The sequence below is a fragment of the Mobula birostris genome, chromosome 27 (assembly GCF_030028105.1).
Source record: "Mobula birostris isolate sMobBir1 chromosome 27, sMobBir1.hap1, whole genome shotgun sequence".
Taxonomy (NCBI): Eukaryota; Metazoa; Chordata; class Chondrichthyes; order Myliobatiformes; family Myliobatidae; genus Mobula; species Mobula birostris.
Genome location: NC_092396.1, coordinates 9,691,480 through 9,711,328, shown reverse-complemented (window position 1 = coordinate 9,711,328; position 19,849 = coordinate 9,691,480). Strand labels below are relative to the sequence as shown.

Below are 19,849 nucleotides of genomic sequence, written 5' to 3'. Positions count from 1 at the left end.
AGAGACAGGTTGTTGGCTCTGCACCAGTCTGTTAGCCGCTGCACCTCCTCTCTGTATGCTGACTCATCGTTCTTGCTGATGAGACCCACCACGGTCGTGTCATCGGCGAACTTGATGATGTGGTTTGAGCTGTGTGTTGCAGCACAGTCGTGGGTCAGCAGAGTGAACAGCAGTGAACTGAGCACACAGCCCTGGGGGGACCCCATGCTCAGTGTGATGGTGTTGGAGATGCTGCTTCCAATCCAGACTGACTGAGGTCTCCCAGTCAGGAAGTCTAAGATCCAGTTGCAGAGGGAGGTGTTCAGGCCCAGCAGTTTCAGCTTTCCAATCAGGTGCTGAGGAATGGTTGAGTTGAATGCTGAACTGAAAGCTATGAACAACATTCGAGCGTACGTGCCTTTTTTGTCCAGGTGGGTGAGGGCCAGGTGAAGGATGGTGGCGATGATGTATATTGAGTGGTTGGGACGATACGTGAACTGCAGGAGGTCCAGTGAAGGGGGCAGCAGGGTCTTTATGTGCCTCATGACAAGCCTCTCGAAACACTTCATGATGATGGATGTGAGTGCAACGGGACGGTAGTCATTGAGGCAGGACACTGAAGACTTCTTCGGCATGGAGACAATGGTGGCGACCTTGAAGCACGTTGGCGCTGCTCAGGAAGATGTTGAAGATGTCAGTGAGAATCTCAGCTAGCTGGTCTGCACATCCTCTGAGCACTCTGCCAGGAATATTGTCTGGTCCAGCAGCCTTCCATGGGTTGACCCTGCATAGAGTTTTCCTCACATCGGCCACGGTAAGACACAGGCACAGCACCTGGTCATTGGGAGGAGATGTTGTCTTGTAGTTGGTGATGGCCTGAATGCCCTTCCACATGCGCCGTGTGTTGCTGCTGCCCTGCAAGTGGCTGTCGATTCGCTGGGCATGAGGACGCTTTGCCTCTCTGATGGCCCGAGACAGTTTGGCCCTTGCTGTTGTTAGGGCTGCCTTGTCGCCTGCTCTGAAGGCAGAGTCACGGGTCCTCTGCAGCACATGCACCTCCGCGGTCATCCATGGCTTCTGGTTAGCGCGTGTGGTGATGGTCTTGGCCACGGTGACGTCATCGATGCACTTGCTCATGTAGCTAGACACTGATGCCAAGTACTCCTCTAAGCTGGTAGAGTCGCCATCGGTTGCAGCCTCCCTGAACATGTGCCAGTCAGTGTGCTCAAAGCAGTCTTGAAGAGCAGAGATGGCTCCTGCTGGCCAGGTTTTCACCTGCTTCTGAACTGGTCTGGAGCGCCTGATGAGTGGTCTGTATGCTGGGATTAGCATAACAGAGATGTGGTCTGAGTAACTGAGGTGGGGGCGGGGCTCCGCCCGGTACACGTTGGGGATGTTTGTGTAAACAAGGTCCAACACGTTCTCCCCTCTCGTTGCAAAGTCCACAAGCTGATGAAATTTGGGGAGCACTGACTTGAGGTTCGCATGGTTAAAATCTCCAGCTCCACCATGGCTGATTTACTATCCCTCTCATGCCCATGGCTGATCTCTGTTCCATTCTCTTGCCTTCTCCCTGTAATCTTTGATGCCCCAGCTAATCAAGAAACTATCAACCTCAGCTTTAAGTATGTCCCAAAACTTGACCTGCACAGCCGTGGCAATGAATTCCACAGATTCACCCACCCTCGGCTAAAGAAGTTCGTCCTCATCTCTGTTGTAAATGTGTGTCCTTGTTTTCTGAGGCTGTGCCCTCTGGTCCTAGACTCACCCACTAAAGGAATCATCCTCTGCATGTCCACTCTATCTAAGCCTTTCGATGGGGAGGGGAGTCGAATAGAGAGGGAGAGGGAGGAATAGAGAATAAAAGAATGGAAAGAGAAACAAAGAACAGAAAACAAGAGGATCAAGAGATAGAGAGAGAGAACGATGGAGGACATTGGAGATGGGAAAGGACAAAGGAGAGGGGGTAAAAGCACGGAATTAGGGGACGGGGAACTGGTGGCAGGACAGTGGGAGAAAAGGGATCATGTTATGAAAGATAAATGTACATAATGCTTTAAAATGTTAAAGCTGAAACAATGATGATGAAGTGCAGGTACCACACAGACACACTAGCAGTATAACTTCCATTACTGTAACTGTGACTTGTTTAAGTTGATCATTTTTACTGCTTTTCCATTTTCATCTTTTCACTGTGGTGCCTTGGCTGTGATTTCATTTTCCTTTTGTGTTGTGTCTCCTTCTGCTTTCCGGAATATTCTTTTAGGCTGCCCGGTTACTCCTGCTGCTGACGCTACCCGCAATGCACCATCTCCATCCTTGCCACAAGCCTTGTTCCGAACCACCCATTCTTCACTGCCATTCCTCCTTTCTCCATCCACTGAGATGTTCCCACAACCAATGATCTCACTTTAAAGACCGTTATCTCATTACAGTATCTCACGTTATTTATTGCTATTTATTTATATTTGCATTTGCACAGTTTCTTCACTCTGGTTGGTCTTTCATTGATCCTGTTTACAGTTACTATTCTATAGATTTGCTGAGTATGCCCACAGGAAAATGAACCTCAGGGTTGTATATGGTGACACATATGTATTCTGATAATAAATTTACTTTGAACTTTGAGTTTTTTTTAATACCTGATTCTTATGATTGCACTTTGTTGACAGCAGGTGTTGACACCTGTTATATTGGCGGCTTCACCCTCCACCAGGTGACAATCAGACTGTATTGTTAACATTTCTGGTGCCTTTGGGATTTAAACACATTCTCAATTTTCTCCTATTACCTTTTTTCATAAAATAATGACTCCGGAAGCCAACAGCTGGTTCTATTGACTAAACAAACACCCAGCCTCCCAGTTGAGTGCAAACTCATGCTACGTGCAAATTAGTTTTCATTTGATCAACCACGGTGCCAGGGATGTTGTAAAACACAAAAGCGACATCAATCTTTGGTTTTCTTTCAAAATCGTAAAGAAACAGGATTTCACTTGGTCATTCATATTTGTAATGTCTCTATGAAAGATCTCCCCAATTAATCCCACTCTTTCTAGCTCCAGGAATATTGAGTAAATTTAATGTCAAAGTACTGTACATTGACTGTATGTCATTACATACTAACTTGAGATTCATTTTCTTGTGGGCATTCACAGGAAAATAATGAAATATAATATGAAAACCTATGCAAGAAGATTTGTCCTCTTTTATATATCCAATAAGTGGATACAATAGGGTCTTTTAACAGACTCTTCGATAGGTACATGGAGCTTAGAAAAATAGAGGGCTCTGCGGTAGGGAAATTCGAGGCAGTTTCTAGGTTAGGTTACATGGCTGGCACAACATTGTGGGCCGAAGGGCCTGTAATGTGCTGTGGATTTCAAATCGTGCAAATAATAATATATTTTAAAAAGTAAAATACTGAGAACACAAGTTGATAACTCCTTGAAAGGGAGTCTATAGATTGTGGAATTGGTTCCGGATTGAGGTGAGTGAAGTTATCCACGTTCATTCAGGACCGCGATGGTTGAAGGGTGATAACTGTTGGTGTGGGACCTAAGGCTCCTGTACCTCCTTCCCGTTGGTGGCAGTGAGAATGAAGCATGGCCTTGATAGTGGGGGTCCTTGATGGATGCTGTCTTTTTGAAAATATTTTTAATGATGGGGAGGGCTTTGTCCGTGAGGGACTGGGGTGTTTCCACCACTTTTTGTAGACTTTTCTATAGAACAATACAGCACAGTACCAGCCCTTCAGCCCACAATGTTGTGCTGAGTTCTAACCTACTCTAAAATCAGTCTAACCCTTTCCTCTCTCATAGCCCTCCATTTTCCCTTCGTTCATGTGCCGATCTAAGAATCTCTGTGTCTTTCCCCAGTTTTTTCCATGTATTTATCTGATTCTCTTTTATCTCTGCATCAGCTTCCAGCATCCTTTCAGCTGGAGAATTCCACATCAGTAGTTCATTTATTATGTGCTGTGTTGTATGACATAGGTGATTGTTCTTGGCAAATTTTTGTGCAGAAGTGGTTTAGTGTTGGCTTCTTCTGGGCAGTGTCTTTACCAGACGGGTGACCCCAGCCATTATCAATACTCTCCAGAGATTGTCTGCCTGGCATCGGTGGTCACATAACTAGGACTTGTGATATGCACCAGCTGCTCATACAACCATCCACCACCTTCTCCCATGGCTTCACGTGCCCCTGATCGGAGGGCTAAGCAGGTGCTACACCTTTGCTGAGGATAACCTGCAGGCTAGCAGAGGGAAGGAGTGCCTTACACCTTCTTTAGAGACTAATCTCCACCCTGCCACCCACAAGATCAGTTGTATGTTTTCTGAATTTGAAAATCAAAGAAAGACACCCTGCAGATCATGGAAACCTGAAAAAAACACTAAATGTTGAGAACATTCAGTAGGTCAGACAACATCTGTGAAGAGATCTGTTTTGTTGTGTTGTGTGTTGTTTTGCCGAGCATTGTGGGCACGCTGGAATGTGTGGCGACAGTGGCGGACTGCCCCCAGCATGTGATGGTCACTATCACAGACGACGCATTACATCATATGTTTCGATGTACAATACATGCGATACAGACAACAAATCTGAATCTGAGAAACAACGAGAAAATCTGCAGACGCTAGAATTCCAAGCAACACACATAAAAAACTGGAGGAACTCAGCAGGCCAGGCAGCATCGATGGTTTGGGCCAAGACCCTTCAACAGTTTGATGTTTCACGTTTAACAAAGAGTCTTCATCCTGAAACATGAACTCTGTTTCTCTTTCTACAGACACTGACTGACCTGTCGAGTGTTTTCAGTCTTTTTAAGTTTTGTTTCTGGAAGCTTCTTTGTCACAATGAAAGTTTATATTACTGGTACAGGGTAACTCATGAATTTAGGTACAATATGCAATTAATTTCAATCTGTTGGATGTAGGGATCTATTTTTCTCTTTGCTGTTATATTTTTATTCTCTTTTATCTCTTCCCTAAACAATGGATGGGATGATGGTGCAGTCAGAACGTCCAATCCACACTCCTGCCTCAGCTAATCTGCGATTTGAAATCCTTGTTCGAACCTCCAATTCTTCTAGACATAACTACTCCAATAAACCCATTCTACTCTCTATAAATACAAGAGATTCTGTAGATGCTGGAAATCTAGAGTAACACACGCACACACCCACACGAAAGGGAAGGGAAGGAGAGGCACCAGAGGGAGATGATGGGCAGGTGAGGAGAAGAGGAGGGGTAAGGGGGGAGCCAGAATAGGGAATGGAAAAGCAGAGAAGGGTGGGCAGGGGGAGAATGCCAAGACCCTTCATCAGGACTGGAAAAGAAGGGGATGAAGACATCTCCCACTTTATATTCTGGTTTCTGTCCCACCCCTTCTGTTCTCCTCTGTCCATCAACTCTGTCTGGGTCCCCTCCTCTCCTACAGATTCCTTCTTCTTCAGCCCTTTACCTCTTCCACCTCATCCCCACCCACCCACCCACATCCCACTCACAAGGTATCACCTCTCACCTACCAGTTTGTCCTCCTTCCCCTCTCCCACCTTCTTGTTCTGGCTTCTGCCCTCATGAAGGGTCTCAGCCCAAAACGTCGATTCTTTATTCCCCTCCATAGATGCTGCCTGACATTCTAAGTTCCTCGAGCATTTTGTGTGTGTTACTCTCTGTAAATCCAACTACCTACATCCTAGGCCACAGCAAGTACTTCTTTGACCAGTTTTGGTTTCTAGTTCACAAATGTGTCATTGTGGAATTTTAAATTGTTTTGTGGTTTCCCACCTGCTTGCTGCTTTTTATATCTGATATCTCCACCAGCTACACGCCTCTTCAAAATGTTGTCATAGCCACTAACTCTAGTGCGATGCACACAGCTTCATTCATCCTCCAATACCCAGAGCTCTCTGCAGCAGACCAGGTCTGTCCTGTTTCCTTGAGCCTGAGGCCTAGCGTGCAGTCAGATGTCAGCATCACAATAGAAAGGCTCTTATCGATGGCCTTTAACCAAATTACTGTGTAGCGCATTTTGTTTAAACATACTTAGGAAAATTAGAGGAAAATATTAATTTGTTTCTGTGAATATTGTCTATTAATCCCACTGGCACAAAAACAAAATATTTGTACATGGTGTCAATAGGATTCTAAAAAAGCTGTGGGCTATGTGGATAGTATGTTAGATGACTTCTGATGTGTGATCAAGTAATTCAAAGGTTGTGGTTTTAAGACCTGCCAGAGTCGGTGTTTAAGAGTGTGAGAGGATAGTGGAGTGGTTTAGTTACTGGTTTAGTATCCGAGGCACAGCACTGGTGACAAGTTCAAATCCCACCAATGAGAAATTCATGGTTGAGTAAAGAAATAAGCTTGGAATTTAAAACTTCTTTCAGTCGCAGATTAATAGTGTAATAGTTAGTGTAATAGTGGTTAGTGTAGCATTTTTACAGTGCCACTGTTCCAGTCCCGCCTCTGACTGGAAGGAGTCTGTACATTCCCTCTGGGTGCTCTGGTTTCCAATGTCCCAAAGACATACGGGTTAGTAGGTTAATGTGTATTTGGGTGGTGCGGACCGGAACGGTCTGTCACCATGCTGAATAAAGCAACAATTAAAAATAGAAGGCATGGTTGGTTAGTTGGCTGGTGACGGCATGCTGTTAGTGACCGTAATTGAGCTCATAGAGAAAGTCCGTGTGTAACTCTGCTTCATTTCTGCTGCAAAGTACTAATTAGATTGGGAGAAGTCACTGCTATTTCTGTCACAGGCACTTTTGAAATGGACTACTTTCTGGCCAACCTGGAGTTGTTAGGAGTGTTATTAGCACAGGCGTCCAGCCCACCCTGCACCCCACTCACTGGCTGAGCTGACCTGTTAGTAAAGGCTCTGAACAATAAAAAGCATCAAAGATGGGAGGGGACAGGTCTATCCACACAATTCTACTGGTCATAAATTAGAAGGATGTTTCAACTTACTTCAGGGCTTCAAAAGATAAACTTTCAAAGGTCACAGGAAGAAGGCAGGATAGTGGGGTTGAGTGGGAAATGGTATATGGCAGAGCAGACTCGATGGGCCGAATGGCTTAATTTGCTCTGATGTCTTACGGTCCTAGACTTTTTAGGTGTCATTATGTCTCATTCTGTAGGAGGACTCTCTAAATAAATACGGGTTAGCATTATTTGTCACATGTACGGTACACCTAAATGGTAGTGCAGTGGTTAGCACAATGCTTTACAGTAACAGTGACCTGGATTCAATTCCCACTGCTGTCTATAAGGAGTTTGTATGTTCTCCCCATGACCGTGTGGGTCTCCCCTGGGTGTTCTGATTTCCTCCCACAGTCCAAAGACGTACCGGTTAGTAGGTTAATTGGTCATTGTAAATTGTCCCGTGATTAGGCTAGGGTTAAATCAAAGGTTGCTGAGTGGCGCAGCTCAAAGGGCCAGAAAGGCTTGTTCTGCGCTGTATCTCAATAAGTAAATAAAAAATAAAATAACTACAATGAAAAGCATTGTTGGCGTCAAATCATATCAGCGAGGACTGTGTGGGGGCCAGCCTGCAAGTGTTGCCACGCTTCCAGGCGTCAACACATACACTCACAACTTACGAACTGTAATTTGTACATCTTCAGAACATAAGAGCACCCGGAGGAAACCCACACGGTTCACGGGGAGAACATACGAACTTTCTTACAGACAGCGAGGAATTGAACTCTGATCTCTGGAATGCTCCGAGCATCATGCTAACCACTACGTTACTAGGTGACCATTGTAAATGTAGGTGCGTCCACGCCCACAGAATTTGTACCAACAGTTCGGGGTGGCCTTCAGCAAAAGAACAGCCAAGTTTTGCACAGCAAGATTCCATTGGGGCATGATTTATTTATAAAGGAATAAATATTAGCCAGGCTAAACACTTAAGACCATAAGATATAGGAGCAAAATTAGGCCATTTGGCCCATCGAGTCTGCTCCATTTCATCATGGCTGATCCAATTTTCCTCTCAGCCCCAGTCTCCTGCCTTCTCCCTGTATCCCTTCATGCCCTGACCAATCCAGAATCTATCAACCTCTGCCTTAAACTCTTGGCCTCCACAGCCACCTGTGACAAAGAATTCCATAGATTCACCACTCTGGCTAAAGAAATTCCTCCTCATCTCCGTTCTAAAAGGATGCCCCTCTATCCTGAGGCTGTGTCCTCTGGTCTTAGATTCTCCCACCATAGGAAACATTCTCTCCACACCCGCTCTATCAAGGCCTTTCACCATTCAATAGATTTCAATGAGGTCTCCCCTCATTCTTCTGAATTCTAGTGAGTACAGGCCCAGAGCCATCAAACACTCTTCATACAACAAGCCATTCAATCCTGGAATCATTTTCGTAAACCTCCACTGAACCCTCTCCAGTTTCAGCACATCCTTTCTAAGATGAGGGGCCCAAAACTGCTCACAATACTCCAACTGAGACCTCACCAGTGCTTTATAAAGTCACAACATTACATCTTTGCTTTTATATTCTAGTCCTCTTGAAATGAATGCTAACATCGTATTTGCCTTCCTCACCACAGACTCAACCTGCAAATTAACCTTTAGGGAATCCTGCACAAGGACTTCCAAGTCCCTTTGCACACCAGTTTTTTGTTTTTTCTCTCCATTTAGAAAATAGTCAACCCTTTCATTTCTTCTACCAAAATGCATGACCATACACTTCCCAACACTGTATTCCATCTCCCATTTCTTTTCCCATTCTCCTCATCCGTCTAAGTCCTTTTGTAGCTTCTCTACTTCCTTAAAACTACCTGCCACTCCATCCATCTTCATATCGTCTACAAACTTTGCAACAAAGCCATCAATTCCATCATCCAAATCATTGACATATGTAAAAAAATTGGTCCCAACTAGTCTCCGGCAGCCAACCATAAGAGACTCCCTTTATTCCCACTCTCTGCCTCCTGCCAATCAGCAATTGTTTTTACATGCTAGAATCTTTCCTGTAATACCATGGCTTCATAGCTTGTTAAGCAGCCTCATGTGTGGCACCTTGTCAAAGGCCTTCTGAAAATCCAGGTACACAATATTAACTGATTCTCCTTTGCCTATCCTACTTGTTATTTCTTCAAAGAATTCCAACAGATTTTCCCTTCAGGAAAGCATGCTAACTACAGCCTATTTTATCACGTGCCTCCAAGTACCTTGAGACCGTATCCATAATAATTGATTCCAGCATCTACCCAACCACTGAGGTCAGACTAACTGGCCTAAAATTTTTTTTCTTCTGCCTCTCTCCCTTCTTGAAGAGTAGAGTGACATTTGCAATTTTCCAGTCTTCCGAAGCTACTAGTAATGATTAGTAAAGATCATTACTAATGCCTTCATGATCTCTATAGCCACCTCTTTCAAAACCCTGGGCTGTACCCCATCTGGTCCAGGTGACATATCTACCTTCAGACCTTTCAGTTTCCCAAGAACCTTCTCTCTAGTAGTAAAGGTATATTCACACACTTCATGACTCCTGACACCTGGAACTTCCACCATACAGCTAGTGTCTTCCACGATGAAGACTGATGCAAAATACTTATTCAGTTTGTTCGCTATTTCATTGTCCCCCATTACTACCTCTCCAGCATCGTTTTCCAGTGGTCTGATATCCACTTTTGCCTCACTTCTTCAGAATTGTGCTATGTTTTGTTAAAGCTTCATATGAGAACAGAGCATAACAGACGTTCTCTGTGCTGTAACGGAGCCCAGGCCAAGATCTGTGCACTCGTGTCTTGAGAGAGCAGGTCAAGTCAAGCCACTTTTTATTGTCATTTCGACCATAACTGCTGGTACAGTACACAGTAAATACAGTTTTTCAGGACCATGGTGCTACGTGAAACAACACAAAAACTACACTAGACTACAGACCAACCCAGGACTGCATAAAGTGCACAAAACACTGCAAGCATTACAATAAATAATAAACAACACAAGGTCAGAGGCGAGGTCACTGCTGCTTATGTGGAGGCCAATACTGGGTCTGTGTGTTCTTCATAATCCTATCTAGGAAAATCATTGAATGCATTTCTCTGTAATCACTCTTGAATATCTCCATTGAGGCTTCTGTGAGAGAGGGAAATTCCTGTTACATAGGACTGCTATGAAGCTATGTCATACACTCAGTGGCCACTTTTTTAGTTACACCTGTGCACCTGCTCATTAGTGCAAGTATCTCATCAGCCAATCATGTGACAGCAACTCAATGCATAAAAGCATGCTGACATGGTCAAGAGGTTCAGTTGTAGTTCAGACCAAACATCAGAATGGGATGGGAAGAAGTGTGATCTAAGTGATTTTGATTGCGGAATGATTGTTGGTGCCAGATGGGGTGGTTTGAGCATCTCAGTAACTGCTGACCTGGGATTTTCACACACAACAGTCTCAAGAGTTGACAGAGGATGGTGCAGAAAGCAAAAAACATATAGTGAGCGGCAGCTCTGTCATGTGTGTAATATTTCAGTGATATTTGAGTAATCTCGTAAATATGTTGTTGATTGATCGTTCTTGTTCGTTTAAAGTAATTCATTGCAGTTTATATGTATAAATACGTGAATTGCATACATCATCACACTACCACGTGATAGATGCACACCTCGCTTAAAGTAAACCCGAAGTTCAACACACATTTTCAGACACGTGTCTTTTTTTGAATTAGTTTAAGTTTTTCAAATTACAAAACATAACAAGTAGTATGGGTGAAAGTGCCTTGTTAATGAGAGAGGTCAGAGAAGAACATTCGACTGGTTCAAGCTGACAGGAAAGCGACAGTAACTCAAATAACCATGCCACAGTGATGTACAGAACAGCATCTCTGAACACGTTGATACTTGAAGTGGACGGGCTACCAGCATACACTCAGTGGCCACTTTATTCGGTACAGGAGGTACTAAATAACGTGGCCACGGTGTCAATGTGGTTTATAAAGAACATTAATGTAGACTGCATGTTTGTTATGTAATTGTCACATTCACACCAACACACTGACCTTCAACTGGACTCAGGCATAGCAATTTAATAGTTTAATTTTCCCTTTTTTCTCCTTTGTCCAGGGAACACAATTTCTCTCCCGACTGCTTCTGGTGCGAAGAAGAGATTCTGGATCATCGAAGATATGTCCCCCTACGGGAAGCGGCGAAAGACGGCCTCCTCCCGCAAGATGCTGGACGAAGGGATGATGCTGGAGGGCTTCAAGCGCTACGACCTCTACGAGGACTGCAAGGACGCGAGCTGCCAGTTCTCGCTGAAGGTCACCCACTACCACTGCACCCGGGAGAACTGTGGCTACAAGTTCTGTGGCCGCACCCACATGTACAAGCACGCCCAGCACCACGACCGTGTCGACAACCTGGTCCTCGACGACTTCAAGCGCTTCAAGTCGTCGCTGCGCTGCAACTTTGCGGACTGCCAGTTCTCGGGCAACAGCACCCACTTCCACTGCCTGCGCTGTGGCTTCCGGTGCACTGACAGCACCAAGGTGACGGCTCATCGCAAGCACCACGGCAAGCAGGACGTGATCAGCGCCGCCGGCTTTTGCCAGTTCAGCTCCAGCGTCGACTGCGAGGTGGCCGAGTGCAAGTACAAGCTCAAGTGCTCGCATTTCCACTGCACCTACCCTGACTGCAAGCACACAGTGGTGGGCATGTCCCAAATGGACTCCCACAAGCGCAAGCACGAGAAGCAAGAGCGCGGGGAGGCGGTGCCTGCCTCACCGGCCCGCGAGGCGATGCACAGCGCCCTGGAGTACGATTCCCAGGCGTCCTCCCTCAACCTGGACGGCTCCCTCAACCTGGGCACAGGGGCAGACGGCTCGCTCTTCTTCCTGAAGAACCCGGCCGGCGTCGGCCTCAGCGACTCGCTCGACCTGAGCGCCAAGCCGCACGAGGCAGCCCGCTTTGGCGCCGCTGCCGCCGCCCTGGAGGACATCACCGCCACGTCGGGCGACGCCGAAGACGACAACGACGCGACGCAGGACGACGAGGAGCCGAACGACGACGATGATGACGACGACGATGATGATCTCAACACGGACTCCGACAGTAGCCATGGCACTGACCACATGGACATGGTGGACAAAGATGAAGCAGGTGGGGTGTAGCAGGGAGCTCCACGTCCCTCCCCCCCTCCACCCATTAAAGAATCTGTCCCTCTATTCACTCACTGGGATAACAAATCCTCCTCCATTTAAAAGAAATATTGTAGTAGAACTAAGAACCAAACCTCCACAGGCGTCGCAGTGTGTGTATGTGTGAAGGGGCCCGGGCAGCCTTTACACCCCATCAGGATCAAATGGAGAGCCTTAGGACGTCTCCACCCTCAACAATATGCTTCCAGACCAGCTCACGACAACAGGACAGTGCCCACAACAAGTGAAAAGAATCATGGGTTGTCGATGAACAAAACAATTGGCTTCAGATGGTACGTGCAGTAGGAAGAACTTGCTCCCTAAAAGATGTTTACAACCTGACCAACGTGATTAATCCCTTTTAATATGCAGGAAAAAAAAGAGAAAATCTATAATCCAACGTTCTGGAGTTGGACACCATGTAATGTTTGGGTATTGCCTTTGCTACCGAAAACTCCTTGGTTGCGTGTGTGCATGTCTGCTAGATTCTATTGTTTTAATTTTTTGGGAATTTAAAGAAAACAAGAGTAATATGAAACCGAAATTCATAAGCAGTTTTTGAGCTGCAGTGTACATTGCGGTATGGCAGAGTGTGCAAGTGAAGAATTTACAAAGGCAGTTTTAAAATGGCCGTTTTCTGTTGTCAGTCCCACAGTCGCCTCCAATGGGCGGTGAGAAGCCCTTCAGGGTTAAGGCACATTAAACGCCTTCTGAAGCACTGAGTGTGGTTGAACAAGTGTTCATTGTGAAACAGTGCTCAGACTGAGTGACGTTTCTTTAATGATCTTCCATTAATTTATTTTACTTTGAAGATCTTCTCTTTCTCTCTCTCTCTCTCTCTCTCTCTCTCTCTCTCTCTTTCTCTCTCTTCCGTACCCTGGAGTTTGCATTTGTTTTATCCCGGATTGTGTCCTATTGCAGGTCTTTCCATTCCAAACCTCTCAGCCTCTTGCCACTGTTCCAGAATGATTTTTTTTTCCCGTGATTGTAAAGAAGCCACATATGGCACCTGGAAGCTTCTAGAAGTTTTTTTTTGTTTGTTTTGTAGATAGAATGAGAACATTTCAAACAAAATTATTTTTATATATTTAAAGCAGAAATCAATTTGAATGTTGTAGATACTCTGAGGCCCGACATGGTCATGTTGTTTGCAAATCATCGGCCACCACAAGGAATCTAACTCTTTGAGGGCTTAAATCTGTGGTTCCTCTATTCAAAGGGGTCTCTTTGTGTTTCTGTGTATGAGTTTCTGATCAAAAGCCGTCTCTCTTCTGTGTGTTTAAGATTGTTTGAAAACAGGGCCATTATATCTTTAAAGATGAGAATGATATACTTTAAAAGAAGCAGCAGGAATCAGGTAACTGTATGTACAACACATATTAGCTAACATTTCAGTACTGAAGAAGAACCAATTTCACTCTCCCTTTTCCAATCTGACAATTTCAACGATCATTGTGTCCCTTCAAACTCAATCTGAACTAAAAAGAGAAAATGGTGGAAATTCTACCAGGTCAGGCTGCAACTGTAGGAAGAACTTGTTCCACAGAAACTGCCTAACCTTCTAAGATTTTCCACCATTTATTTTTTAATAAGCAGCAAGTGTAATCCATTTCCCCACGTTAAATACTCCACAGTCTCCCTGACATTTCTGTCCCATGATGAGGTGACATGAAAACTTGTTTCCACTGCAGTACCCCTGGGGTTGCTGCTCCTAAATGTGGAGCCAAGCCTTTTTAGGTTTCATTTTCTACTCCTATCTTCCCCAACAATACCCTCCGCCCCACCCCACCACCACCACCAGCCTCAGCCGGCTTGATTTCTGCCAACACTGGTTTTGCTAATTGTATAGATTTGCAGTCCGCACATAACACACACGCTTCAGCAGCAGATTAACGATGTCTGTTTTCACCTTTCCCTGAAAGCTTAGCCTCTTAATTGCTCTTCTAAAGTTGTCAGTTTAACACCTCATTAGTCACTAACTAGTAGAGTTTAGCTGTACCTCTCTATCAAGTCGTCCTGCTATTGTAAATAGATTAGCTTCATTGTGTAGTCCTTGTTATAGAAGACCCTGGCAAGACCAATTATACACTTTCCAAGTGGTGCATCCACAGATGACATGGACAAATTATTTCAAAAAGGACAAAGCTTTGGGGAGCATCCTATTGGCCAGAGCACCTCAACGTGCTTCAACTCATTACATTCATCTTGGAGAAATCAAACCAAGCAAAGGAACATACTCTAACACACACAAAATGGAAGAACTCAGGAGATCAAGCAGCATCTATGGAGAGGAAGCTTTTCCCCCTTCCCTATCTCTCTTCTTCCATTCCTTCTTATCCTTTCTTTTCTCACCTGCTTATCACCCCCCCCCCAACGTTGCCCCTCCTCTTTCCTATCCTCCCATGGTCCACTATCATCTTCTGTCAGATTCCTTCTTCTTCATCCCTTTACCTTTCCCACCTATCACCTCCCAGCTTCTTACTTTATCCCCCTCTGCACCCACCTGGCTCCACCTATCACCTTTTAGTTTGTACTCTGTGCCCTTCCCTTCCTACCTCCTTATCCTGGCTTCTTCCCCCTTCTTTCCAGTCCTGATGAAGGGTCACAGCTTCCTTTCCAGAGGTGCTGCCCGACCGGCTAAGTTCCTCCCATATTTTGTGTATGTTACTCTGGATTTCCAGTATCTGCAGAATCTCTTGTGTAGAAGGTATCAACTGGCACCCTAAGTTAACATGGAGACCTCAATATCGAAAATACATCAACTTGTTTCGTCCTGTAGTAAGGAAAGAATTGCTCTGACACTTCTGTCCCAATGTTGCATGTTTAAATGGGGTCTCTGGGGAGGAGAATCCCAAACTACAGGCTCTGAGAATGCAGAAGATCCCCCCCCCCACCCAGAGGATGTGCCATTGAGTCCCCAACCGCTTCCCTGACGCCATTTAAAGGCAGTGAATGTGCTTCGACATGAGTACTGATGCCACCGGCCCAGTCTCCTGGATTATTTCTCACTTCCCCTAGACCAGAAAACATGGGAGCAGAATTAGGCCATTTGGCCTGTCAAATCTGCTCTGCCAGTCGAACACAGTAGTAGAACATTCAGGGAAGGCTGAAGGCCTGATGTCTGTCTCCTGTCACCAGTCCATAGGCTCGATAGTAATGTTACCCCCACAGTTTCCAGTCAGCAGTGCAACGGTGAGCAGGACTGTCTGCTACACCCAGCATCCTTGGAACACCTCCTTAAGCCTCTCTGGTCGCTGGCCTGGCCACTTCCACCAATAACTGTTCCTAGTGGTGTTAGCCAGTCTCCAACATTATGCTCCACCAACTCCAGCCCATTCAACACTTTACAGTGTGGGGCAACAAGCTCAGTGGGTCAGGAGTCATCTCTCCCCCCCCAACCCCACCCATAAACCATCCCCACCATCTATCTACAGCCTGGAACTAATCACCCGGAGTCCTACACCCCCACCGCATCACTCTGTTCTCCATCAGTGCCGATGAAGGGTCTCGGCCCGAAACGTCGACTGTTTATTCCTCTCCATGGAGGCTGCAACAGCTGCCGAGTTTCTCCAGCATTTTGTTACTCTGGACTTCCAGCATCTGCAGAATCTCTTGTATTTGCACTGTCCCCACTGACTGACATTGGTTTTCCCAGTAGTCTCCACTCCAACCCTCTTGTTGCTTCATAGCAGTATCTCTCCGTGAACTCCATCCCACCGTCCACCCCAGGAGAGCCCAGCACTCCGAGTTTCACTCCACGCTCCACCATCTCTGCCTCCCAAACGCCAAGACTGCCACTACTACACTCACATATGCCACACCAACCCAAGAGCCACTGGGACAGAAGGTGGCTTACCAACGGGAAAGGAGGCGGCCTTGTACTGTGGCCCCATGGGGGAAGCCCAGTGCTTGTTCATTCAGGAATTCAGATTAATCTGATGCTAGACCATCAACTTTGACTGAAATATCATTATGATGGCAAAATATATCAAATCACTGTGCAAATTATTGTTGAAATTTTAAAACTGAGAACATGCAAAATACAAATTAACAGAAGGTAAAAGAAAATGGAATTCTTCAGTAAGAATGAGATAATTGGAATATGGCTTATGTACAGAACAATCCCATCCTTAATATGGTCCTACTAAGAATCTATTTTCATTGTTGACCTTCTGAAATGTTTTATTTCCCTAGCAGATTTATATTAGCATGTCAGTAGGCACACCTGATCGACAGTTTAACCTTGCCAAAGTTACACATTGTGACAGTACTTGGGCTCTTGTGGAATGCGATAATGGCTCTTAACAGGGCAGTGTCTGGTCTTTATGGTACATGTTTCTGCAGTTCTTTGAGTGAAGCACTACAGGCAGGTGTTATGAGTGTGTTAACCTGCTTTTGTGTCCTTTTTGTAAGTTTGCACTAATTCTGTTTTGTATTAGAAACAGTCGTGAACCCTACCAATTAACAGAAAACTCCATTTTATTGCCAGTCTTTAAGTAGCCCCGTTCACGGCAGGGTAGAAGTCATTTGCTGTGTACCTGATCTTGTATGAGAATTTAATAACACTTGGGAGAAAGTATTAGGGCAAGCTGTGTTGGAGTAGCTCTCTTTCCAAGCGTACCACTCGATGGGCCAAATGGCCTAATTTTGCTCCAATTTCTTATGGTCTTATGGTACCTCAGCACAGCAGACCTGTGTGGGATGATCATTGTGAAATATAGCCCTCCCAATTATTCAATGGAAAAGGGGCTACCATGGCTTTAAGGAGAACACACACACGCCGCCGTCTTCTTTCCCAGGGCACAACAGAAACCAACATTAACCCTTTGAGGAGTTATCCTTCCTACACTAAATTGTGAAATAACGGTTACTGTGTTTCGTTCTAGTCAGTGATGGAGATTGTGTGTGCATTTGTAAAAGTATGCATGCAGTGTGTTTCTGTGTGTGTGTGTATACCTGTGTGTCTGCACTTGATATGAGTGAGCATGAAAAAGAGAGAGAGAGGGAGAGCGATGATGAGTTCTTGGTATGTGTGTATTTATCTGAACGTGTGTGTGAGTTTTGTGGGTGCACTTATACTTGAGCGTGTGTGCATGTGGACGAGCGTCAGTGAAAGTGTTTGTGCGTCAGTGAGTCTCAGTGCGAGACAGAGGGAGAGACTCTGAGTCCTCTGCTTTTTACTCCATGTTTTGTAAGTTCTGTACTGTCAACAGGAAATAAAATGGAATCAAACCAACTTCCCACCCACACACAAAACAAATCCACCCATCCTCAAAGGGTTAAAGACACAAGACTTAAATACATTGCATTTAAGGAACTTCCTTATGTTAAAAAAAAATAATTCTGGAATAACCCATAGATCTTTTGGTGTGTGCAAATCCTTTAAAGATGGAAGTGTCACAGGCTCCTGAACGATAAGGCCATTTATACATCGACTGTTAGCACTGACACAGAGTGTGGTTCAGGTTTGACTTGAATTTAGTAGGATGCAAATTAACAGGTTTCCTATGAATATTAATTGATAAATAATTTAATACCGTTATCTCTCAGTTTTATTTTTGTGTGCTCTTTATCTTGCTGTCAATCCACTAGTGAGTTCTATTTAAAAGTCAGAGAAGAGGCAGGCAATACTAATTGTTTAATTTTTTTTTCAAACTCAGTATGTATTTTGAGAAAAATACTGTAAGATGCTTAGAGCTGGGAAACAGTTTATGCACTTGGATCTAGCCGCTGTGTGTGTCTCTTTCTTTTGAAATACATATAGAGCATGGTAAAAGTTTTTCTTTCCTCTTTCTTCTGTGATGTTTTGAAAAACGGGTAACACATCAGCAGATGTTGCCAGATGGCATTGTGTAGATAGTCTACCAGAATATGAAGAGAAATGGATATAATCATTATGTACAACCAGACAGAAACAACCTCCAAATCTTCTAAACGGTCAAGCTGCTGAAGCAATCGATCATTTTGCTGTTAATTTAACTAAAACTGGATTGATCTTTTGGAGACAAGAGAAAGAAAAAAAAATTACAATGTAGCAAAAAGAAAAATTCTAGCCTTTGTAATATATATATTGCACACTGGGATAAGAAGCCATCTCTAGACCACATGGATTTGTGTAATTTTATTCTCTCATGGGGAGAACGTGATTCATATACGGTGTACATGGCTCTCTATACAAGGAGACAACTCAACATTTTTTAAAATGCTTTGGAAAAGACGTTCTCCAATACTTGAATACTGACCCCCTCAGCACCTATGTTATTGATAACTGAATATTTTTCCACTTGAATCTAGTGCTGTTAGAAATTTAATATATGTGTTTTATTTATTTGATTGGTTTTGCATGTCTGATGCAAGGGTTTGAGATTTTCACTCAATAAAAACTGGAAAAAAAACAGAATCATTTTTGGCCATTATTTACTGACTGACAATTGCATCAAATGAGAAGGGTAGCCCATGATCAATACATAACCACAAAACGGGAAAAAAGAAGTGAGATACGGGAAATTGGAAACAAAGCAGAAAATGTTGCAAGGGCCAGAATTTAGACAGAAGTTCAAAGTACATTCATTATCAATGTATGTATACATTACCTTGAGATTTGTCTCCTTACAGGCAGCCACACACAGTAGGAGCAGAATTAGGCCATTCAGCCCATCAAGTCTGCACCACCGTTCTATCATGGCTGATCTATTATCCTCCTCAACCCCATCCTCCTGCCTTCTCCTCATAACCTTTGACACATTTACTGATCAGGAACCGATCAACCTCCATTTTAAATATGTCCAATGACTTGGCCTCCACAGCCGTCTGTGGCAATGAATTCCACACACTCACAACTTCCTTATTGCTTGTACCTAGCGACAGAGACACAACATGAGGATTTTTACTCCCTCACGTTGTGAGATAGATGTAAGAAATAGAATTCTAAATCTCTGGCTAAAGAATTTCCTCCTCATCTCTTCTGAAGGAATGTCCCTCTAATCTGAGGCTGTACCCTGTGAATGAAGTTCTTAATAAAATAATTGGCTCAGTTAATGAGTAGGAGGACAATAAAAAAAAAACAGGTCTACTCAGGACAGAGACCAAAAGATCTTGAGTTTATTAGTTATCAGGCAGTATTTGTGAAGACAGAAAAACAGAGCTAATGTTTCAAAATGCACTTACTATCAAAGTATGTGTGCTGTATAGAACTCTGAAATTCGTCTTTACCACAGTCATGAAGCGAAGAAGAACCATAGAACCAGCCTACTCAAAGAAAAAGCATCAAACATCAAACTCCCCTCCCCATGCAAAAAAAATCACACAAGCAACAAAAAAAATACAAGTGAAAAACACAATATAAAGCACAAAATCAAAAGGCATCTTCCAGTACTGTCAAAGACCCATCAGAAGATATTTCATGTCTTCAGCCTGACACGATAACACTCTAGTTCTGACACTGCCTGACCTGCTGAGTATTTCAAAGAATGAGAAGATAGCTGAGTTCAGAGTGGTGACTGAGTGGTCATTGAGGTAGGGCTCTAAGGAGGATTGTAAAGCTGGAATGAAATGAGGAGGGACGTACCATGGGAATTCCGTAATGCAGGATGGGAGCCTCGTGGGAGAAGGTATACAAGGTGATGGTGAGGGATGCAGTAATGCATGAGGGTGAAGATTAGGAGGAAGCCATTGGATGATACAAACTTAAACTTTTTGGTATCTTCACATGGAAAAC

General features: G+C 44.3%; 1 protein-coding gene across 3 annotated transcripts in view; it reads left to right on the top strand.

Moving 5' to 3' along the window:
• Nucleotides 1–18,514, top strand: part of casz1 (castor zinc finger 1) — a 497,282-nt gene extending 478,768 nt beyond the window's left edge. For all 3 annotated transcript variants that reach the window (XM_072244987.1, XM_072244989.1, XM_072244986.1), the window contains one exon: nt 11,060–18,514. In XM_072244987.1, coding sequence (XP_072101088.1) covers nt 11,060–12,105 — 1,046 coding nt within the window. In that variant the 3' untranslated portion in view covers nt 12,106–18,514. The remainder of the gene's footprint in view (nt 1–11,059) is intronic.
• The last annotated feature ends 1,335 nt before the right edge of the window (nt 18,515–19,849 follow it).